The 24,643-nt window shown below is 36.0% G+C and overlaps 1 protein-coding gene across 1 annotated transcript in view; it reads left to right on the plus strand.

Moving 5' to 3' along the window:
• Nucleotides 1–23,283, plus strand: part of FOXK1 (forkhead box K1) — a 113,320-nt gene extending 90,037 nt beyond the window's left edge. Inside the window, exons 3-9 of the mRNA XM_021008419.2 lie at nucleotides 4,653–4,809; nucleotides 5,597–5,743; nucleotides 6,968–7,161; nucleotides 9,444–9,610; nucleotides 9,780–10,061; nucleotides 11,318–11,542; nucleotides 11,840–23,283. Coding sequence (XP_020864078.1) covers nucleotides 4,653–4,809; nucleotides 5,597–5,743; nucleotides 6,968–7,161; nucleotides 9,444–9,610; nucleotides 9,780–10,061; nucleotides 11,318–11,542; nucleotides 11,840–12,057 — 1,390 coding nt within the window. The 3' untranslated portion in view covers nucleotides 12,058–23,283. The remainder of the gene's footprint in view (nucleotides 1–4,652; nucleotides 4,810–5,596; nucleotides 5,744–6,967; nucleotides 7,162–9,443; nucleotides 9,611–9,779; nucleotides 10,062–11,317; nucleotides 11,543–11,839) is intronic.
• Nucleotides 23,284–24,643: the final 1,360 nt, after the last annotated feature.

A 24,643-nucleotide genomic window follows, 5' to 3' on the forward strand; every position in this document is an offset into this window, starting at 1 on the left:
CAGCTTTCTAGAGTGTAACTGAATGGAAAGTATTGAGGCACTAATCTTTGAAGACCAAAAAAGCTGTGTAAGCAAATAGACATTCTCCCTTAACCAGTCACTATTGGAAAAACTCTCAGAATTCCAGCATCAATAAACTGCAATATTGTATTATGTCCTTAGCTTTAAACTACAGTGTAGTCTGATTTTATTCCCAAATGAATTTATCGGCACAAATCAGACTCAGTAGTTTAGTGGTATAAAAAGTTGTAAACAGAATGTTGTTTCCTCTTTTCCTTTTCCTGAGTCACATTTTGCTGAGCTTTGGTTTTTCTTTCTATCTGAAATCATACTGTAGGGAGCTATGAGCTTTTCTTTGAGTTTTGCCTTCCTGAGTTTAGACATAAATCCACCATGACCTTTATAAAACTACTATCTTGAAAGAGGCAGCATAGGCCTTGTTGCTTATCTCCAGCAAATTATCATTACCTGAGACAGGACAAAGTATGCTTCTTTTTATAAGGCTTCATAAGTACACTGGATTTTTTTTTTTTTTAAGTATCTTCATGCCTTCCCCTCCTTAGGTTTTCTCAGGTAGGCTTCTGCTCTGTACTGCCTGATTCTCATCCCACTTAGCCTAGATTTTCCCAATTTATGTTGAGTGTTATTATATGTTATTTTTGGAATATTTTATAGTCAAAATAAATTTCAAAATCTAAACACATTAAGTCAATAACTGGTATCTATACCAATTATAGAAAATAAACCTATAACTAGAATAAAAGATAAAATATCATAGAGCAATTACTTGGAGTTAAGAGATAACTACCTGCAGGGATTTGTATTGTAGAGGAAACAAAACAAGAGCATGTAATCAAAATAAATGTTTTCTATAATTTCATACTTTTGTTATTAACCTATTATTAAAGAATGGGGTAGGCACTGTCAGAATTGGAGCAGTCTAAGAAATCTCTTCTTCCTAAGTATCTCTTCATCTTACATGTTGATTTGTTCCTAATTGTCATAAAATGCAGCAGAAGGAACACTGAACCTAGGTTCTGGTTCTGGCTTTGCCACTGACTAATTCTGTGACACTGGGCTAGTTACCTCTTTTCTGTAGGTCTTAGACTCTTCTGTAAATGAGGAATGAGGGTGAAAGAGTAGAAAGAAAAGGATAGACTAGATCCATTGTCTCTAGTCTTCTTTGATCTTTCACTCCATCACTCAAAAAAATTTGAGCATAAACTCCCAATGTGTATATTCATTTATTTATAAATGATATACTATTGTAATAATAAATTATATATAATACAAAAATGTTTAAACGTTGAGATAGATGAAATAATATTTTGAATCTTTAAATTTTGTCAATGGTACAAAAAATGTTTTGCTCTTGAGAGCAATGTGATTGAATATACTTTCAGTATTTTCCAAATCCCTGTCTATGACCTGGGGGATAGAACAGACTTTAATTGTATAATAGCAATTATTTAGTCATTTTGATCAAGATAACTAGATAAAGGTGAATTTCCTTTAAGATACCTTTTTGTTGAAAGATACTCAACACAAACAAATAAGGGGTCATAATCCTTAGTCAGCATATCAGCTTTTCAGTATTTCCCTGTGTATCAATATTTACCATACATAATACAAAAACAAACAAAAGTGAATTATCTTGTCTCAACTCAGCAGAAAGTTTTTTCTATTATTCCTCTTTCTTTATGTGGTTCCATTTAATGAGTGGTATATGACCTTATTTCTCAGTCATATTTGGATATTTACTGGTATTTTTGTATGATTGCAGGGAACAGCAAAAAGACCAGTTTGATTGAGCTGCAGAATACAAAAAGGGGATATAACAAGATTGGAAAGTTAAGTTGAGATAAGGTTGTGAAAGGCTTTAAATGCTAAACAGGAGTTTTTATTTGATCCTATAAGTAATAGAAAATAGCACCAGTGTTTATTAAGTTGGGAGTTGAGGATGTATTGATAAGACCTGGACTTTAGGAAAATCACTTTGGCAACTGTGTGGTGGATATATTGAATTGGGAAAAGGAAGCCATTGCATTTGTCCAGGTGAGAGGTGATATATAGGTCTGAACCTCTAGGGTGGTAGCTGTGTGAGTGGAGAGAGAGGATGTTGCGGAGTAAGAAACAACAAGATTTCACAACTAATTTGATGGATGGAGTGAGGGAGAATTAGAGGAGGTGAGGGTAAGACCCTGCATGACTGGAAAGATAGTGGTGATACACTGAAAGAGAGAAAAGGGGTGGGTTTTCATGGAAGGATATTTATGATGTAAATTGCATCCTATCCATGTGTGCTAATCCCGTGCAACTCATTCTTCCTCACCAAAATAAAAAGGGGTAAGGGGAAGAAGGTTCTTTCTGGTCATTGCCCTTGAGATCAGAGGCTCAGGGCCTGTTGCAGCCATAAAATGGGGGAAAGGAGGAGGGACAGAGTGTTGGTTGGGTAGATGTGTTGCAAACAAGCCCCATGATTGGCTGTCACAAGGAAAAGTGGGATGAGACCCATCATCCCATTCTTGGGATTGGTTGATCAAACACCTGTTAGGGTTGAGTCTCTTCCAGTTCTAGCATCCTATGAATCTAAAAATCCTGTTGTATTATGAGGAGGGGAGAGACTATAAGGGGTAAAATGTTTTTGAAGTATGTTGAAATATGGCATCTCCTGAATTGTTAGGCTCCACAGAAGGACAGTTGTATCAACTTCTTCTTGAGTAACTTTGTCTCTATAAAGTCAGGATGTATTATCACCACAGACTGATTTTGCTGATTTATTTGAATCCGCCGTATGTGCAGTACTTCTGGTTGGTGTAACAAATGTTAAGTTCCTTAGTATTTGTCATTTTATATGCATAGTTCTTTTAGCTTTTCTATTCTTATAGTGCCATCTTGTGGACCACTAAAACAAAATATCTTCCTTATCAGAAATGTTAATGTGGAACTTAAGGTCGTTCATCCGTCAACCTATTTTCTAATGTTAATATATTGCCCACATTAAGGGACTCATTTTAAAACAAAGTCAAGATTATATGGCAAGCTCAATATGAGCCAGTAGTTTGATGTGGATGCTCTTAGGCTGCATTAATTAAATTGTAGTGCTTAGAAAAAAGGGGTGATGATTTTGAATTATGTGAAAGAAGTCACTAAACTTTTCATATACTTTGACTTAGTAGTCCCACTGTTTTACTTCCACCATGGAGGTCAAGAACTGAAAAGCCCCATATATGACAGAATATTAATAGAAGCAGTTTTTGAGGTACTAAAAAAAACTGAAAACAAGTGACTCACCATCAAATGGGTAATGGTTAAATAAATTTTAGCATGTGAATATAATGGAACATTACTGTGCTGTGAGAAATCATGAATATGAGGAATTTAGAGAAATGTGTGAGAAGACTTGTGCAAACTGATACAGAGTGAAATCATTGGAACCAGGAGGACAATCTACATAGTGGTTACAATAATGTAAGCAAAAAACAACACTAAAAGACAGCTGAAATGAGACTAATTGAAGTGACCTGGAAAGAAGGTACTGAAGAACAGTTAATGAAACACACTTAATAAAGAGATGGGGGACTTTAGGAGCAGAATGTTGTCAGATATAGTCATTTTGTCAGTAAATTTGGCTTAAATGTTTTTACTTTTTACAAAGCAGATGGTTTAATGACAGGGGGAGAAGAACATTGTTTGGGGAAATTATTGATGTAAAATTCTAAGGAATATTCAAATAGGACTTTAAAAGGGGTAGTTAACAATAATAGTGTACTCAACACTGGATGCTACATCTTAGAAGAGACATTGAATTAGGATCATGGTAATAAAAACTCAGACATGTCATTTGAGGAAGTATACTTAGGTTTAGCCTTGAAAAGGGAAGACACAGGAGAGAGTGAGTATATATAACAGCTGTCATCAAGTATCTGAAAGTTTGTCTGGTAGAAGAAGGATTAAGACTTATTCTGTATGGCTTGAAGAGGGCAGAACCAAGACCCGTGGGTAGAAGTTACTGGGAAGCAAATGTTTTTGCTCAATGTAAGGAAAGAACTTATATGCGATTACATCTGCCTGAAAATGGAATACACTGTCTTGCAAGGGAAGGAATTTTGCATCACTGAAGATTGGTTGGCCACATGATGATGATGTTGGAGGGCGTTGGTGCATTATATGATTTCTGAGGGCCCTGGAATTCTATGTTTTCCTTAAGCATGAGAGAAAGTACTATAACATCTTCATACTTCAGGTGCCTTCAGGCAAAACCAACAAGGAAACAGGTGATCAGATGAGGATATGTAAAAATACAGTGCCGAAGAATGAGTGTGGGCATCTATTCCCATGTGTTTTTGTATGGAGTTTCCACCATAATATGGCAGTATCAGTCACTGAGATGATGAAACTTCTATCCAGGAGGGGAGATAGTTGCTGAAATATCAGTTCAGCCATCTATACATTGTTTTTTCCTTGTACTTTAGTTTATACTTTATAGCATTAAGAAGGGGCTATAAAGCTTAATAAAATATATAGAATAAAAGGGGCCTTCTGCTATTAATTTTATTTATTGTCCCCTATTTATTATTCAAGAACCACTTCCAAAAAACCCACCTTTTTTAATGGCAGCAAAATTATGTTGTGTCTTTTTCTTTCTCTAGTGTTCCCAACTCCTGCCCAGCGAGTCCTCGTGGTGCTGGATCCTCAGGATATCGCTTTGTTCAGAATGTCACCTCGGACCTGCAGCTGGCTGCAGAATTTGCAGCAAAGGCAGCATCAGAGCAGCAGGCAGACACATCTGGAGGGGACAGCCCAAAGGTTTGTTGAGATATAATGATATTTCCTGAGAATGTTCTCACAGTGTGCCATATAAATAAGCTGTTTCTGGTTCATATCATATTTAGCATTGCCTTCATATGAAGTACAGAATAGTATACTTAGGTATATTTTTAGGTAATGTCCTTTGATGTCAGATATACATGAATATTTGGTTTCAGGAGTTCTTAACCTGGAGTAAGTTAATTTGCTTTTTAAGTATTTTTAGAACTGTATTTCAATATAACTGGTACCGTTTGTAATTCTTTGTATTTTATGCATTTAAAAACCTTATTCTGAGAAGGTTCATAGGTGTCACCAGACTGTCAGAGGAGTCTATGGCACTAAAAAGGTTAACAACCCTTCTCTATTTCAAAGAGTCTGTGTTAGAAATTTTGAGCAGAGTTGCAGTCTATCCCCATGTAAAATCACCATGCCCTAATTTATCTTTATGGACTTTATTTTCTACTGTGTAACGCAGTTTTATATCTCATTGTGGAGGAAGTAAAAAAAGAAGCTCAAAATCATATGCTTTTGGTAACTTCCAGCCTCCACCTGAAGTAGGAATGATCACTCTTACTTAACACGAAAGTGTGTGAGTGTGAAGCAGATTTGGAAAGAAACAGAGATAAGTTTAAACTGTAGATACTTTTCAGTTTTTTGTAATCTCAAAACACCAGTTGTTTGGAACCTAATTTAAGAAGTTGAGATAATTCCTGTGCTTTCTATTGGTGACATGTGAATTTTGTTATTTCTCAGACCTCCCCTTGTGTTCTCTTTTTCTCCTCAGGATGAATCAAAACCACCGTATTCTTATGCTCAGCTCATAGTTCAGGCTATATCCTCAGCCCAGGACAGACAGTTAACACTAAGTGGCATCTATGCCCATATCACCAAGCATTACCCTTACTACAGGACTGCTGACAAGGGCTGGCAGGTGAGTTGGACATTTCTGCCATTTCTCTGAAATTCTCTATGAAGATCAGAAGGGAAGAACTGTAATCAGAAGGCCAGCTCTTTGGCGGCTCTTAAAAAGCATTTCCTGAAGTGTGAAGGACATTTTGTTATGAAGTCTAATATGATCTTAACCGTGTCCATTTTCTTTATGGAGCCTTTTCCCTCTAGCCTTTCCCTCTAGTCTAAAAGTGGTACCTCTAGTTATTGTTCTATTCATACTTTTGTAGATGTGCCTTATAGTTCTGAATATATGTGTTTATTTTAGCTTTCTCAGTTTGAATAAATTGAATAAACTTGAATGATTGAATACACATATTTTAAGTACTTACATAGTACAAGGCAATGTGCTGAGCGCTGCCAAGGTCTAAAAATGAATACAAATTAATTTTTCCCTGGTCAGGTCTTTGGCCTCAAGGGGAAGTGACAAGTTCACAAATGATTCTAATATAAGCTTTTTAAAAAGTACCTCAAGAGAAATGTGTATGAAGGGATATGGTATCAAAAAATGGCTAAAGAGATTAGAAGAAATCTTTAAGGAAGTGAGATATGTCTTCCCATCAAACCTTACAGTTATGGAAGCTGAGGATTAGTGACATTAAGTGACTTCATGCATCCATAACTGCTAGTAAGTATGGGAAGCAGGATTTGGATCCAGGTGTCTGCTGACTTCAGATCTAGACCTCTTTCCATTAGATGAAGACACTATGGCCCATCAAGTTGAAATGATTTGGCCAAGACCTCCTAGGAGTCCAATTAAACTGGAGCATAAGGTGTGTAAAGGGGAGTAATGGGAGGTAAGGCTGGAAAAATAGGTTGGAGCTAGATAGGCAACCACTAATCTTAGCTCTGTCAACTGACTTGCTCTTGAACTATACATAGTCACTATGATATTGAATTTTTTTTGCTCTCTGTATAATGGGGAATTAACTGTTCTGTGTCATAAAATACAGTAGAAAAATGATAGTGTTCTTTGGAAGTTCTTTTTGCTTTCCCCCCAACAATGATAAAAGAAAACACACTTTGCCACCAATTTAATACATTTTTCACGGTCGTTTTTCTGTAGTTGTTTAGCTCAGTGTTCAGATTATTTTCCATTATTTTGTGACTCTTCGTTTACAGCAATATTCCTGTAATCTCTTGGTGCCATGTGAGCTGTTTCCAAGTTGGTCAATAATTGATGGATCTGTCTTTTCTCTCCCTGCAGAATTCTATTCGACACAACCTCTCCTTGAACCGTTACTTTATTAAAGTCCCACGTTCTCAGGAGGAGCCTGGAAAGGGCTCCTTTTGGCGAATTGACCCAGCATCAGAAGCCAAGCTAGTAGAACAGGCATTCCGGAAACGGAGACAGAGAGGAGTGTCCTGTTTCCGAACCCCTTTTGGGCCCTTGTCATCAAGGTAAATATCAGTCTGACTCACCTTTTGGTTTTCTTGTTCTGAAGCTATTAGGAAAAAGAAATTTCACTTTAAATAGAGAGAAAAATCTTGCTATTTTTTGCTCTGAAAGGCACCCAAATCTTTTAAGAATATGATTCAGAAACTAATGAATTTCTGTAACATTTAAAAGGTAAATTGATTGATGTTACTTGAACATGATGATCTATGACCCTTTAAAATATACTTGTTAGTTTAGGTGATATATGAAAGGATACATTAAAAGCAATAAAAAATGGCACTGATTTTCATGAAAATAGTTTTATATTTTAAAATGTGTAACTTCAAACAAAATTACTTTTGTAGTTTAAAATTTAATCTCTAGTATTGTTATAAATTTAAATTATAACATTTTACTTACTTGTCATAGTTTGTCATTGAGAATCCCATTCTTTTTATAACAGCAGCCAAAACAAAGAATTGTTGGCTATGCTAGTATGGGTAGGAGCTTGCAAAATGGTTTTGACAACCCTTGGAATACTGCAAACCTTATTATCTATAACACCTGATGTATTTTAAAATAGAAATAGAGAAGAGAAATGTCATTAAAGTAGCCACTTTTTCTTAAACTATTTTCATTTTAAGTTAGTTAAGTCATTTGATCAATCAACAGACATATACTCAACACAGTGTATGCCTGGCACTTGTATCTCTCAATCATAAGGCAAGATCTTGGCCGTCAGGGAGCTTACATTCTACAGTCTAGTTGGGGAAACCAGACACATTTTGTCTCCAAGAATTAAAGACCAGTTAAATACTAAGCTGCATAGTACTGACTATAGGAATAATGGGCATTTAGAAATGAAAGAAATTAGTATGGGTTTGAATAGTTAAGGAAGTTTGAGGAAAGCAGCAGCAGATCTTGAACTAAGCTTTGATTAGGATTTGGACGATTAGTAAAGAGAATGTTCCAGAAGTGTTAACAGCATGAATAAAGGATAGAAATGAGTTTGATGTTATTGGGACAGTAGTGAAGACGTTGGCTTGGCTAGAGCAGAGAATTTATCTTGTAGTTCTGGGAAATAAAACTGTATAAATAGGAGAGGGCTAGATTATGAAGAACCGTGAAAGCTAAACAGAGGAGTTTTGACTTGATGGCTATAAGGGAGGGACTCATTGATCTGGTATTTTAGAATGACAAGTCTGGATGTAGTCTCAATTTAAGTTGACAAAAATTGGAAGCTGGAAAGTTAGTTAGAAGATTGGTCAAGTAATCTAAACTGTAGGAATGGAGGAAGGCACAAGGCACAAATCAGAATCATTTGAAAGTAGGAGTCAATAGAGAGGAGACATACATATATATTTTGGGGGGGGAATGGAGGAGGGAGGAGAGTTAAAGATGGCTTAAAGGTGTCTAGCTGAAGAGACTGTGATTTTTCATAGTTATGTTTTAAATATTGACTATAAATTTAATTTTGAGTACCTGCTCTCTTTGCCCTCATCAGTCCCATTTAAACACTGCTTCTCCTACATCCTTATCTCCCCCAATTGTGTCCCAGTTTGCTTAAAAAGGGCTTTCCTCCTACCGCCATCTCTGCCTCTCTTTCTCTCTGTCTTCATTCTCCCTTTCCATCCCTAACTGCGAAATACTTTGATAGCCCTCCTGTTTCCAGTAACAGAACCTGACCAAAGTATTAAGTCCAACTTTGCTCCATAAGCCCCATTCTTTGATTAGAAATCACAAGTCTAAATAACCTACTGAGTATGGATGGTTTTATAGAACATTGGTTAATGGAGAGGAATGAACTCTTCATTTGTTCATTTGTCATATGTTTGTTATGTGTATAAAGCAAGTCGTACTCCCAGTGCTTGTTTTGATTTTCTCAACTGTGAATTTTTGCACGTTGATAATTTATATATATGAAATAGGGGCCAGCTGATTCATGACTGCAGAATGCTAAGGCATGTTCATGGAGGGCTGGCTAGTTTTTTCAGTCAGGGAGTAGATGCTCTTGGATTTTGTGGCTTCTACTGCAAAGCCACAAACAAAGCACTCTCCTCTCACTTAATGGAGCTTTAAAACTGTGGTTTTATATTGTCAGTTGGCAAGCTGTCACTGCCAAGAATGGTTGTGTTGCAAATATATTAGGGGGTAGGAGCAGCACAAGAAAGGTTTAGTAAAAGGGTGGAGTGTAGGATATAGATGTTGGAGTTTTGTGTTCGGTTTGTTTTTTAATTTCTTTCCACCCTTATATTTAAACGCTTTGGACTTTTACTGACATACATGATGCCTCTCTTGTTTAAAGGAGTGCTCCTGCTTCACCTACTCATCCGGGGCTAATGTCCCCCCATTCTAGTGGCCTACAGACTCCAGAGTGCCTGTCTCGGGAGGGTTCACCCATTCCACATGACCATGATTTTGGGTCAAAATTAGCCTCTGTTCCAGAGTATCGGTATTCACAAAGTGCACCTGGTAAGAGTTACCTGTTTTGCAGATAAGTGTTCTGTTTTGGTTTTTTATGTATTGGTGTTTTTTTTTTTAAATTCAGTAGTCTTGAACCAGAGCTGATGTCAAGAGAATTTTTTAAAATACCATGTAATATATAAACTTTACTATCTTTCTCACTTTTTGTATTCTTTAGGTTCTCCTGTTAGTGCTCAGCCAGTAATAATGGCTGTTCCTCCCCGACCATCTAATCTTGTGGCCAAACCAGTTGCTTACATGCCAGCTTCAATAGTGACTTCACAGCAGCCTTCTGGTCATGCAATTCATGTTGTGCAACAAGCTCCCACTGTTACAATGGTCAGAGTTGTGACCACATCTGCTAATTCAGCTAATGGATACATACTTACCAGTCAGGGCACAGCAGGAAATAGCCACGAAGCAGCAGGCACAGTTTTGGATTTGGGCAGTGAACCAAGAGGTAACCTATCCATTTGGTAATTTCATTGATCTTGATGTGGACAACTTTGGCCTTTGTAAAATATAAACTGAATTAGAGCTTGGTTTCTGAAACATCAAAGAGCACAGTAGTGGAAACACGGATGAGTTGTGGCAGAAGTATAGTAGCAGATAATGTGAAGATGATTTTTTAAAACCATTTCTTCAACCCATGAACTGTTTGTATTAATTGTACTCTTTTTTTTAAATTACAAATTCTGCTCTCTATTTAAATAGGTCACAAAACAGAGGTTTCTTTGAATACTTGGTAGTTTTTCTTCACAGTTATATTCACTGTCTGGATCTTTTCTGAAATTGAAATATAAATTTTTTTAACATAAAAAGAATCAGCCTGTGGAAATGAGTTAGTAGTTATAGCAATAGGACCTCTAGTGAAGAGGCTGTAGAAGTAATTTAAAATGAATAGTTCATTGCCAAACTAGAAATTCAGACTTTCATGAGCTTAGTGGGATATCTTATAAAATTTAAGTCACTACACAAAAAAAAGAGAAGAAAAGAAAAATTGACTCAGCTCTTGTAAAATAAGTAATATCTCTTAGTTGTTATCTTTTGATCGCTTTGTTCTATTTCTTCACAGTATTTTTGTGGGACTATCAGTAGGAGAATTGCATTTTTGTGAGTAACTGCTTTTGTAACACTTCAGGCAAATAGAAACATTGTTGACATTATGTTTTTAAAATCAAATTATGGATATTTGAAATTTGAGTGATTATGTTAATCAGATGAAGAAACGTTATGGGGTTATTAGTTTTGTCATTTGTTTGGAGAAGGTGGTACTGTTGATACATAAAAACCATCAGACAGCTATTTAATGTTTTTTTAAAAGTGATGTAAATTTGTTTAAGACTAACTTATGTGCTGTATAGGAAATATCTCATTCAATTTATTGGGAAATAATAGGGGATTCTTGACCTTTTCATTTAGTGGAATGTCGTGGCCTTCTGACAGTGTACTTGAAATCTGAAAAATTTCTGCTTAAAAAGGATTCTAAATCTTTTCCCATTTTCAGTCAACATTCCTTAAACAAATAGTGTATTAAGTGATTGAGTACCTTGAAACTCTGTCTGCCGTGTTGTTACCCAAGACATAGAATCTGTTACTGAATTTGAATTACATTATTCTTTTTTTAGCAGTTCTGATGTGTTTGTGTCAAGTAAAAATGAAGAGAAATGCCTCTGTTAGTTTGTCTATAATATAATGTTCTTTAAATTTCGTTAGCATTGGAAGATAAGCCTACGATTGCATTCGCAACAATTCCAACTGCCAGCCGAGTCATCCAGACGGTTGCCAGTCAGATGGCTCAGGGAGTTCCAGGACAAACAGTTACAATACTTCAGCCAGCAACACCAGTGACCATTGGGCAACACCAGCTCCCGGTTAGGGCAGTGACACAAAATGGAAAGCATGCTGTTCCTACCAACAGCATCACTGGCACTTCTTATGGTAAGATTTTAGTAGTCTTTGCATTCATTTTCTTCCACTTTATTACCTAGATTTTTCTCACTTCTCTTGCTGTGGTAAATACAAAATGTGGAATGTTTTGCTCAGTACAGCTGTCATTTATCCTCAAGTTAAGTATGTTGTAGATTTTTCCATCATAATTTTTGAGTGTAGTGGTAAGCTTCTTTTCTCTGTCATTTACTCAGTTACCACATAGGTGGTTTGGTTTTGACCTTTGTTCAGAAGAACAAGTGTTGGTCTTAATTTTACATATTAAATCTATGTCTCTTCAATTCCCAGCCCTTACAAACCCACTGCAACTTCTCGCAGCCCAGGCTAGCTCCTCCACTCCTGTAGTGGTTACTCGGGTGTGTGAAGTGGGCCCAGAAGACCCGGCAGCCTCCTCAGGGGAGCCAGATGTCAAAAGACCTCGGCTGGAGGAACCTAGTGGAACTGTTGTCGCACAGGCTGGGGTGATAACATCTACAACCCCACAAGGGCAAGGAACCGGTGAATGAAGTACCTGGGAAAGGAGCTGGAATATAGGTGGAGCAGAAGGCGCATCAAAAGGAATGGTAGAACAGAAGTGTAACTGCCTAAACAGCCACTTTTCTTAACGTGAGATAGGAAAGACAGCTCCACAGCTCATCAGATCTCGAGGTGCCAAACAGATTGGGGAAAGCTTGGGAAAAGCTTCCATCTACCTGTACCTGTACCTGGAATTCAGCTCAGCCTTTACTTTTGTTTTCTCTTCCATACCTTTTAGTTAAACAAAACAAAACAAAAAACCCACATAAACAAATACAGACAACTGATTGTATGACTGCTGGGAATTCTGTTTTTTTTTTCAGCACCTCCTGTTTTTCCCCAGCCTTTTCTTCAAGAGGGTGGGGAAGAGATTGCAGTTCAGTATCTCAAGGAATGTATCACAAATGTCTGCTCCATAAGAAGAAGGTTCCTTATTTCTCCAATGCCTTAATGCTGCCTCTCAGAGTTTGACATTGATGTTCTTAAGGAAGCAGCCTTGACCATCACAAGAAGACTGACACAGGTTAACATAGTGACAGCATTAAAGTAGTATGGTACCCAACAAACAATTCTTTTAAAGAAAAATAATTGTGTTTAGAATGAATTCTTATTTATGTAGGAGATTGAGAGCAGGCTGTTGGGGTAGGGACCAGGGGGTAGAACAACAGGAATTGACCAATTTGTTATTTCATAAATGTCTTTTTTCATAGAAAGGCAAAAGAGAAGGTATTGACATTAGTATTGTTTTTAACTGGTTTGGTTTTGACCCCACAATGTTTCTTGCTTTGTTCAGACATGTACCATCTGTTTTTAAACTAAGCCTACATATACATCTTGGACAGAAGTTGAGGGAATTCTTCTCCTCTTCCCCCCCCCCGCCGCCTTTTTGTTTTTAGTTTTACATGCATGATGCATGCATTAATCACACCGTGGAGTTAATCCATAGCTATAACTGTTAATGTCATATTAGGGGAAATTATGATAGTTTCCTGTATTAGAACATGTATTTGCCTTAGTACTGTTAGAAAGTCCTTTGGTTGGAAGACTAGCAAAAAGCTGATGGACTAAATCATAACAATAGTATCCAGGTTTCAGTATTTGGAGTGAATGTTAATCAGAACTGAGCCTCTGTGCTGTCTTCCCTGCAGTAATGGTAAAGTTCCATTATAACTAAGTCTTCTAGACAGAACTATGTGGCTCATTTGATGTGAAAGAAAGTAGAGCAAAGGTTTCTCAGAACTGTTCTCCCCATAACCTAATAGAAGACGTGATAGTCTCAGCATAGCTGGATGCAGTTTTATAATCTTAATCTTTTTATTTAAATTTTACCCAAATTCCAGTTTTCTTTTGCAGATTATCATTACAGTTGGAAAATATTTCTTTTATCTAAAATACTAAAATCTTTGGGGTCAATTCAAGGTAATGGAAACTACCTTCCCAAATAATGAGATTACTCACTGGTATCCTCCTTCTCCCAGGGTTTAGTTACCCTGTCTGTCTGAATTCGTTTTGTGGCTAAAAAGAAGTAAATAAATAGCAGTGCTCTCTGAAGAAGAAAAGCAAATGAAGTGCTTTGATATAATGAATCTATATGTTTCTTAGGAAAATACCTTCTAAACTTGCACACTTGGCAGTTTCAGCTACGTCAAGTATGTTGAAAGGAGGTGGGAACATAGGGAATATTATTGTCTATTCAGATTTTTATTGGTCTGTTTTCCTGAGCAGTGTGCAGCAGGGATGAAGGAATGCTTCTATTAGAAAGTTATCTCTTATTTTGTTAAATATTTTGGTGCTGCTTCTCCCAGTAGTCAGTCATCATCAGGAGAAAAAAAAATGTTGTACACAAAACTCAAGTATCAGGAAATGTTTTTCTTTTTCTATTTTTTTAAGGGGAAAAAAAAGTCAGGAGTACCTTCCTTTTCCCCACCTCCACAACCAGTTAACTCTGTTTAGAGTTAGTTCATCTTTATAAGCCCTGTTAGAAAAACTGCAGTGGTGTTCAAAACTTCCCCATAAAATATATGAGACAAATTAAAGGCAAGAAAATTTCATAGGAGTTAGGAACTAACCAATAATGTTCTGCTTTAAAACAAAAGAATTAGCTGTTTATTTTCTTTTTAATTATTTCAAGCAGTGGGCATTAATTAAGCCCACTTTAGAGATTAACAATTTGCAGTCAGAACCCCTTGATTTAACCAGAAGTTTAAGAGGAAGGTGGCCTGGTGAGATGCCAGGAAAAAAGAGCTGTACCACAATTGCCCTTTACATGTGTCCTCTTCAGTCAGGATCAGAGGGAACTGGCTTCTCTTATAAAAAATTACTGAGCCCTTCATTGAAATGCTCCCTTTTGTCCAATAAAAGAAAAAGGGAAAATGTATATGTGACTAAATTTTAAAAGGGTACCACAGTCACAAAAACATTGACATCCATGCAGTATTAAGTATGAAAAAAGTTTCAGAGCACTAGGAATGAGAAAACCAGCGATGCAGTTCTCAGAGATACTTTCCCCACCTTTAATGATGATAAATTATGCTCCATTCCACACTTACATTTTCTTAAATTTGTGTGTGTGTGTGTGTGTGTGTGTGTGTGAGAGAGAGAGAGAGAGAGAAATTAGAATTGAGTGATAGAGAAAATGAGACTTGAGTGATAAATTAATTGATGTCAGGCAGGCTTCATTCTGCACTGACAACTTCAGTTACTAACAAAACCAGGGTCTTGTTCAGGTTAGAGGATTTGTAATTAGTGACTTTTTAGGGCCACCAATTGCTTCTTTACCCATCCTTAATTGGTATTTGTTCTAAGTACTCCTTGTATATAGCCTAGAAGAGGGAAATGACTTAAGGTGGTGGGAGCTATGTTTGGTCTTCAGTTATGGCTACCACAGACTTTCTCTTTTCCAAGCTGGGATTTTCGGTAAAGAACACTCCGTATTGAGAGGTTAGCAGAAAATGGTGGCTTACATATTTTTAAAAATATTTGTTTCTGTCTTTTGCTTCATCTGAATTTATTGCTCCCAACTGTTAATTAGTTTTATTGCCATCAGAAAGCACTAACTGCTTTATCTGTGCAAACTTTATGTCTTAGTAAGGGTTGGTTCACAACTAGAAGGGAAATAGAATGGTGAATAGGAAAGGAGGGAAACAGCAAGATTTCAATGGAAGGAATTTCCCCTTGAGATTTTTAGCACCTTAAACTTCTGCAAGAGTTGCATGATGAAGGAAATAAAAAGGATCGAGGTCAAGAGAAAAGTGGTGGACATTGAGGAAATCATTACCCATGATAGATCTTTTGTTTTATAATAACCTTAGAAAGGTTTAGATTATAGCCAGGAAATATTGCCTTATATCTTCTAAGCCAGTGTTTGTGGCAGAGATATCTGGCAGAAATGCCAAAGTGGGATGTTTGGTGGCTTTAGAAATTCCTGGAAAGAACCTTTACCATTTGGGACAGGGGAAAGCAGTATGTATCTAGATGTGTCTGATGGGTGCTGCTCTAATCCTGGAGTTCATCTTCATCTTCCTTCCATCCTGGTACATGTGTTCACATTTGCCTCCTGCCTGCCCTTTATGGCTCCCCTTCTTTGCTTCCTACCTGAGAAGAAAGCAGGAAATTTGCTTATAAAGAACTTTACTTTTTAAGAATCCAAGAAAACATACTGAAATAAATACATATATATATATATATATATAAAACATAAGAAACCCACCCCCAAAAGTTCTGCCAGTTAGCCTGCCTGTATTCCTTCTCCTCTTCATTCTCTCTAAATGTATTTTGTGGTGATGTTGATGTTGCTGATATAAGAACAGTACTTCACAATTGACAAGCCCTTAGAACAGCTGGTAGACAATTTTTAACTGTGTGTTGGTATTTGGGATATCAGTTTGTAAAGACTATCACCTATCTCCTTTTACTATTAAGGCATCACAACCAAAGGTTATGCTTCAGTAGTATGTGATTAATGTTAAGCACCAAAGGTCAGTAATTCTGTGTTATTTATTGAATCTTCACATAATAGAGCATTATACTAAGCACTGTGGGTAGATACAGAAGAAATATGAGTCCCTAACCTCAAGGAGTTTACTAATCTAATGTTTTGTTCCATGAGTTTACCTCTTTCTATCAGAACAATATCTATCTGTTCTATCAGAACAAGAACCATTCTTACCTTTTTTTTTTTGCTCTGTGATTTTTTATGATGATATTTTATCCAAGTCTCAGTTCTTTTTCCTGTAAGCAGAATGTAAAATAGTATAATTTAAATGATTTTTGGGGATTCAGATGGCTCATTCTTTTATTTCTTCTGAATTTTCTAAATATACATATATTACAAATATATTCCCTCATTTGGTTTGGGAAAAAAATTAGCTCCCTCCTCCCCGCCCCCCTTAAATTGGGAGAGCTGCCTTAGTTTTAAAAACAAAATTCATTTAAATGTACCAAAATCGTGTTCCAGACACACTTTTTCCTCTTGTCTTTGTTTCTCTGTTATGTACATTACCACGGTAGCTAGGGCTTTCAGGTTTGCCCACTGGTAGCTTACCCCCCAGATGAATTGCATGTTAAGGTGATCTGAATCCATTGCTCAGAGAAGAGATTAGAAGCATTTCTGATAAATGGATGGGAATAAATAAAAAGTAGAATGAATAGTGACTTCTAAGTCTGGAGTAATATCCTGTCAGTTTTCCTGAGGGCATCTGATTTTGTGATTCAGTGTAAACTGCTCACAGGTCCTTTTTTTTTTTCTCATTTACCTCTGCTTTCTTCCTCTCTTCTCCCTCCTCCCAAAAAACAAAAAAGTAAAAGAAAAAATTTAGACGTAAAAAGAATATCACAATCATTACACTTGCATGCTTATACTATTCAAACCTAAGTGACAGTGTTATTATTTAGACTGCTATATATGGGTGTACAAGCATTTTGCATGACAACTCTTTTAGTCCTAAGGCCATGAGACATATTCCATTAACTGTCGTTGGAGTAATTTGTTGGGCAGAGTGGGATGGAATTTCATCTGACTTTTGTTATTTCTTCAAAATAATTAAGGACTACCATGAAGGTGATATTTCAAAGTGAGTTGTGTGGGATCAACTAGTTTTATTAGAAATTGATTTTCTTTATATCCTTTTCATTCAGCATAAGTAACAGCATTACTTGCTAGGTAATTTGGAGAGTTCTGATCAGAGAGAGAGCCTTTTTTGTTTTGTATTTTCTGAAATGTTATATGTCTTTTTACTTTATACTTGTGCTTTGGAGACCAGCAGCAGCTCTCATGTCATCATCTTTCGTACAAAATTTGGCTGAATGTGAAAAAGTATTAGAAGAGTCTTCTTTCTATAGGTTATTAAATATGCAGGATTTGAACAAAAAAATGCAGTTGAGGGGCAGAGGTTACATGGCATTGTTATATTTTCTTTTTTACTCAGAAGTTTTGCAGTTAAATGACTTCATCTGATATAAGGAACTGTACTTCTCTTTGTTTTTTGCTGTTCCAGTTTTATCTTGTTTGCCTCTTTTCCCTAAGATAATACCTACTTTAGGGAAAATTCTGTACCCTCTGGATGTTTTAAAAAATATTTAAAACAACCATTGTGCATATGTCTGTCTCTTGTACTCTTATGCTAAAAACTAATGACTGGCCAAAGCAGTTGTAAAACACTTTGCAAATATACTGGCTATATGAATGCTAAATGGTGTCATCATCATTGTCATGGGTTATCCATTAGTGATACAGAAATAGAAATAAAAACAAAAGCCCTCTAGCTTATTTAATCCACAACTTAGTTTGTTCTTATAATGAGAATTTTTACCTACAACCTTATTGTGAGTTGTCTTTATTTTAGTATTACCTAGGAACAATGTTATTTAATAAAAAGCTAATTTTAGTTTCCTTGCTGCTACAGAGACCAAATTGTTTATATATATATATATATATATATATATATATATATATATATGACACAAGTGCTTCTGAGATTCATTTAATCTCCTTGTAAGGTTTAAATAAACCTTCAATGAAAGTCTTTTAAGACTTAACCAGAATCACTGTGTTTCCACTTCCCATTATTTCCAAATTGTGTCCTTATATTTATGACACTTATTAGAAGTTCTTTCCCCATATCCTTTTTTTCCACATCAGGGTTTTTTTAAATACTCAGGATATGATTCTGTTCATCTTTATGCTCATTGTATCTGTTCTTTCGGTTTGATACAACAGCTTTCCACATTTTATAAAATGTGGAAACCTGCTACATTTAGTGCACAGTAAATAACTTAGAAATGTTGCATTACAGGAATTCTAACATGTGGTATATAGTTTCATACAGGCAGACAATGCCTTTGCTCCCTGAATGTACCTCACCCCAAGCTCCTGCTGCCCAGAGTGTTGGGGAGGAGTTTGGTCAGAACATTGTTTTCTTTGGATCCACATCCAATAAGTGACTCCTGCTTGACTTCCCTGGAGCAGCTGTTGGGGCTTCTCTGCCTGTTACATGGCATATTACATCCATCTCAAGGATCCTACTCAGCACAGTACAGTTGTAGCAAAGTTTCCATCCCAGTTGCCTGGAAGAATGGTGTTCATTACCTAATCATTAAGGTTTCCTCTTGACTGCAGTCTAAAATATTGCCATTTCACTGAATGTGTTGAGAAAGCAATTTCTTAAGCTAAAGACAGAAGGTAGAATTTGAGGTATAATTTTGATTTTCTTAAAGGCATAAATTTATTTAGAATGTGGCTTTGGAAATCTCAGATTGAAGAAAGGAGACTATTTCTTTATAACTTTATTTAAAATCTTGCTCTTAAGCAAGAGATAAGGATCTTTAAATCCTAACCTAACCCCTTTATTCAAAAACAAGCCATAATTCATTAAGAGAACAGAAAATAAATTCCTTTATATTTGTGTTCCAGATTCTCTTAAATACATTTATGAATATGTATATAACATAATTTGTAAGTTTGCATAACTATCCCCTTTGAATGTAAATGGTACTTTAAATTACTTTTATACAAATGGATATTAAAACCAGGCTCTAATCCTAGGAAAATGTAGTATATAGAGTGTAGCTTAGGAATTGGAGACTGAGCTTAATGCCCTTAGATTTTTATGTCCAGTAACTATATCCTTTCTCTTACCTGGCAGGACTATATTATTTCTCCATTTTATATCTCCTTACCCCAGTAGAGACCTTCTTTTCTCCTATTATTCCATATAGTTCTGGATATACAAGTTATATTTCTTCTAGGAGAGATCTTCAAATTCATCTCTCCTGTAAAGTGACGTGTAAAGAAAGAAGAGAATGCACTTTCGGAATGCCTGAGTCCTAGGGTCCCTTTAAATTATTTTTTATACTATATCACCCAAATTTATAATTGTTTGAAATAGTCTTTCCCTAGCTTCCTTCTGATGATGACAAGGAGGGACAGGGATGATAATAATAATAAATAAAGGGGATAATCTTGAAATTATAAAGTAACTAGAAGGAAGTTAGATGAAAAGTACATGCAAGAGTTAAGAGAAGGGAGGATATCAGGATTAATTAATATTGATGCCCTGTCTGTTCATCTGAATTTACTAGAAGCTCCAAACAGGAAGTTAAAGCTGTACTCAGAAACTATGACATTGCAGTTATAAGCGCATCTACTCCAAGTGATAATTCTGTTTCCTCTCCTTTTCTAGAGAGATTGAAATCTGTCCCTGAAGTCTTAAGCCCCCATTTGTCTATGACATCCCCTGAAGTTAATCATTATAAATGTTTGTGTGATTAGCATTTTTATTCATTTCTGACCCTGGGAGTATGAATTTCATTGTATGATGTTTGGGGAAGTTGTAACTAACTTGGCATACTCATAATGGCAATGTCTTCAAATAGGAACAGAATGATTTCCAAGCATTTCACTGTATTTCATCCAGAAACCCAATTAAAATCTTTTTTCTAGGATTTAGTTAGTTTAGGCATTTCCACATATCTTTCTTATCTTTTAAACAATGGCCATAACATTTTCAGTGCAGCACTTTAGGAAAAAGTTTTTTAAAACAATTTGGTTTAAAGCTACTTAGTTTTATGGGAGAAATGCTAGTCTCAAAAATGATCAGTTTTTGCATTCTCTTGTTACACACAAGCTTTAGTAATGGTCCCTGGGAAGAAAAAGCTAGAGTAATGTTAACAAATTCTGGATTCAACATGGATAGAGTCATGGAGGAACTGATTTATTTACAATAGTTTGAAAATGAGTCACCTCTATTAAAAAGATAGCTTGTGAAGAATAAATCAAACTGAGTTCCCATTCTACTTTATTGAGAAGTAAACCAGCCAAATCTTGATTTTTTAGCTTTTAGTAGACTAGTCATATTCAGATGGTGGCACAGGAGTTCTGAAAAGGTCATTGAAAAATCAAGGATATTGTAATGTTTCTGAAATTTAAAAGGGTAATTCTACCATACAAAGATGACCTTTCTTTTTAAACTAATAAGTGGAGAAGTTTTGTTTTCTTACCTTTTTTTTTTTTAAAGGGAACTAAAGTGTCTCAGAATTCTGGAATGCTTTCTTCACTCTGGCAGCATAGGCATTTTCAAATCCAGCTGTGTTTTTGTAGGATATGTAGCTATATATGTATCTGCTACATGCAGAAGGTGAGAGTTGATTGATTGTGTTAAATGTTGGATGTCCTTCATATGCAAAGAGGCTTCTAACCCACAGGTCAGCATGAGGTGCAGGAGGCAGTGAGTTTCCATTTGTTGTGATGGGGTGTGTTGAACCAGCCATACTCTCATTAATTAGCCTTTGTGACATATGGCACAGAGTGTGAGCTTGCTGAAGTTTAGTGAAATCTGGCTGGCTGCAAAGCAAAATTGTTTTTTTCTCTAGTGGAAGGTATGACCTTAGATTCATTAGCATTATTCTCTAACCAGCTAAACTAATTGGTTTAGAAATTAAATATGTAAAAAAATACAAATGGAGAAACATTTTAAATTCAAAAACTTTTTTTTTAAAAAGAAACAGTTTTACCTAAAATTTACTGTCTTTTTGTGTGGATTGTTTCCTGTACCACAGAAGACTAGATAAAAGATGGGGGGAAAAAGTCTAGATTCCACAATATCTTCATGGGCTTGGCTAACTTCAAGAAAACAGAACCTCATATATCCCTTACATGTACAGATGACTAAAGAGAAGCTATATATAGAGCCTCTTCCTTTGCCTGACAGTTTGGCACTTAATTTAAGGGAGTGGATAAGATAAAGCCAGCTTTGTGGATTGCTTTTTTTCCTTATCCAAACATGTAAAGATACTTTTGAGTGTGAGAATGTGTGCATGTGTGTGTGTGTGTGTTGTTATTGTTGTTGTTTTTTTACAGTGGCTGTTTAAAGTGTTTTTCACAACTTGTTTAATAATCAGTGCTTTAAAAAGCAGGTGGTGTCTCTGTAAAGTGGGAGCTTGGGTCTATGGCATTGGATGTAAATTTTAGGTCATATCATATTGTAATGTCTCACTATCTGTGGGGGGGGGAACCAAACTGGTCTGTTTATATGAATTTTGGGAAACTAAGAAAGGTATAGAAACCAGCTAACAGGGTGGTGAGGAAAGAGGACTATCATAAAGACGGAAAAACCAGCATCTAAGGTTAGACCTGTGTTTTCATTTCAAATGGGATACAGTATTTTTTTTTATAAGGAGCCATACTTTTTTTTTAAAGTAATTTGAGATCTGAATGTGATTTCTAATTGTATCAGACGTTAATGTTTTAAAGCTATAACAAAGTTTAAGATTTCTACTTTTTTTCATTTATTTTAACTGTTCTGTTATCTGTTATCTAAAATTGATGTATGTGGTTGGGAGAAGTTTTGCTTCTCCTCTTAGCATTTGTTTCTATAACCAGAAATAAAATTATATATTAAAGAAATGACACCCAAAAAACAGTTTGTAGTCCTTTTAAATAGTATGTATAGGAAATCTTGGTTCCAACAGTTCCTGGCTTATAGCAATTTGTTCTAATTATTTTGAGTTAGAACTGTTTATATTGATGTTCCTGAAGGTTAAAGGACAATGAATGATAAAAATATGTCCTCTTTTATTTTTTCTTTGGATCCTAGTACTAGAAAGACTCAGTTTGGCAGAGAAGACACTCCACATGTGCTCAATCACAGTATATTTCTTGGGCAAACAGTTCCGCTTTGGCCTGGACATGTATGATATTGGTGTTTTGGGTCGCTTAATGCTCTTAGATTCTTGGCATTACATGGGATTAGGCACTCGAGAAGAGAACTTTGTTTCATAGGCTACTCACTTGCTTTGTAAAATCATTGAAACTAAATATTTAAAACTTCAAAATTGTTAACATGTAATTCAGTTATCCATTCTTCACCCCTCTGCTCCACCCAACTTCTCCCCACCCTTCTTCACCCCACTCTTTTCACCACCCTTCTCATTCTACTGCTTTTCCAGAGTAGTACCTAATTCCAGTTTGCTGGGAAATACATCTGTATCTCCAGTACACCTACATACATCAGCTCTGTAGAGGATAGATGATAGACACGTCTAAAGTCACTCCTGGTACACTCCTGGTGGCGTTGATGGGTAAAAGACTCCTTGAAAATCTTCTGTCCCCCTACCTTTATCTAGAAGATACCCTAGGAAAATCAGTTGGATGAGAAGTGTCTGAGATAGATTTTTACTGTCTTCTATTTTACTTCTAAACAGAGCCAAGTGGAAACAAACCCACCAATATCTGCCTCATTCTGTTCATTTTATGTATTCCTGTTTGTTAGGTTGGCTTTGCTTATTTTAGTGATCATGCTGTACATGCTCTCTATGTGATGCCCTAAAACAGTAAATGTTCAAGTAGTATTTAAGTAGTTGCAGTAAAGTGTTTATTCAGCTGAAGTTTAAACCTTTAGTTAAGAGTTATATTTTTGTTTTATCCCTGCCTTGAATTTTTTATAAAGATGTATGTTGACCAAATGTTTCTGGTATCAAGGCTTTCTAGTATTCATGACTCTGAATCAGTATCTCATTTCGCTAAGTACGTTTCATTTGGTTTACATTTTTCAAATTTACCATATCTAAAGTTTTAGCTACGTGTATAGGATGAATTTTTTTCTTGCCATTTCCTGTGTAAGATCTGTATTATGAATCCTGATGTGAGGTCAGCAAACTCATTATATTTTAAGTTTTTCCAAAAACAAGAAAGAATAAAGATAATAACTTATCTAACCCTACACCTCCAGTGAGCTCATTTGACTAATTGGCTATTCAGGTTTAGAAAGAGAGGCAAAACAGCAAAATCATTCAGTGGATTCAGTCTCTGGGGTTTATAGCAATATAGACTTCAAGATTGCCTTGTGAGCCTTTGGAGTTTTATTTATTCCTAAAGAACTCATTTCACAGTTGCTGGACCTTTGTGTTGAATATTAACCAAAGATGTATAAATACATGAAGTTGTGAAGCTTATTGGAGAAAAAGAAATTAGATTCTTTCACAAGAAACAGAAGCAAATGACTTGTGACCCATTTTCTTATGAACTTAATTTAAAGCTTTAAATCACCTTCAGCAATATATGCCAAGACAGCATGATACATTGGTAGAGTTGAACTGAGTCAAGATCTGTGTTCAAGTGTCACCTCTGACACATACTGGCTGTGTGACCCTAAACAATTCAGTTAACTTCAGACAGCCCTGTGAGACTAAACATGCAGAACAGTTGTCTGTCTTCTTTGATAGAGGGAGAATTTGTTCACCAGGGATTTCTGCAACAGTGAAATCACATGTCCCAACCAAGATTCATAGACAAGATAACACATGCCACGAGTAAGGAGGATGACGCCAAATGCAGACCATCACTGATAGGAATATCATTGGAAATATACAGCAGCACCTGTTATTTGACGTACTCTAATAAAGCCTCATAAATGGCTGAAGTCTTTCCCCTGCCCAGCCTTGGCACGGAAGCCCCGAACCTTCTGGTGGTTTAATTCCTAAAGTATGTTAACTAACTGTAATCTATACTAGCCAATTTCCCACATGAGAACACTTTTCAACCTAATGTATTTGTTACTTAACCTAATGGCCACTATTGGTATTATAGAACTTTTAAAATATTAGGATATGTTGTAGGTGTATTAAGATGCAGTAATAAATTTTGCTTGTCTCTTTAGTTGCCAGGGCTGATTTTAAATCACAAAAATGTCCCTTTCATATGTTATTTAAAGAACCTGTGATATAATTGGTGTAAGTAGCCTCAAATCAATCAAGATAAAAAACTGAAATCGCTTAAGACAAATGGTCTTTAAGAGTTGCTGTAGGGGCAGCTAGGTGGCACAGTAGATAGAGCTCCAGCTTTGGAGTCAGGAGGACCCGAGTTCAAATCTGGCCTCAGACACATGACACTTACTAGCTGTGTGACCCTGCACAAGTCATTTAACCCCAACTGCCTCACCAAAAAGCAAAACGAAGAAGAAAAGTTGCTATAGCCAAAAAATTCAGTGTGGACAATCTGGTAACAAGCCTCTGTGATTTAGTTAGGTTGATTCTTCAACAGATATAGTGCTGGGCCTGTGATATCTAGACTTATCATACTTC

This window comes from Phascolarctos cinereus, unplaced genomic scaffold, assembly GCF_003287225.1.
Source record: "Phascolarctos cinereus isolate Bilbo 61053 unplaced genomic scaffold, phaCin_HiC Scaffold_4;HRSCAF=312, whole genome shotgun sequence".
NCBI lineage: Eukaryota > Metazoa > Chordata > Mammalia > Diprotodontia > Phascolarctidae > Phascolarctos > Phascolarctos cinereus.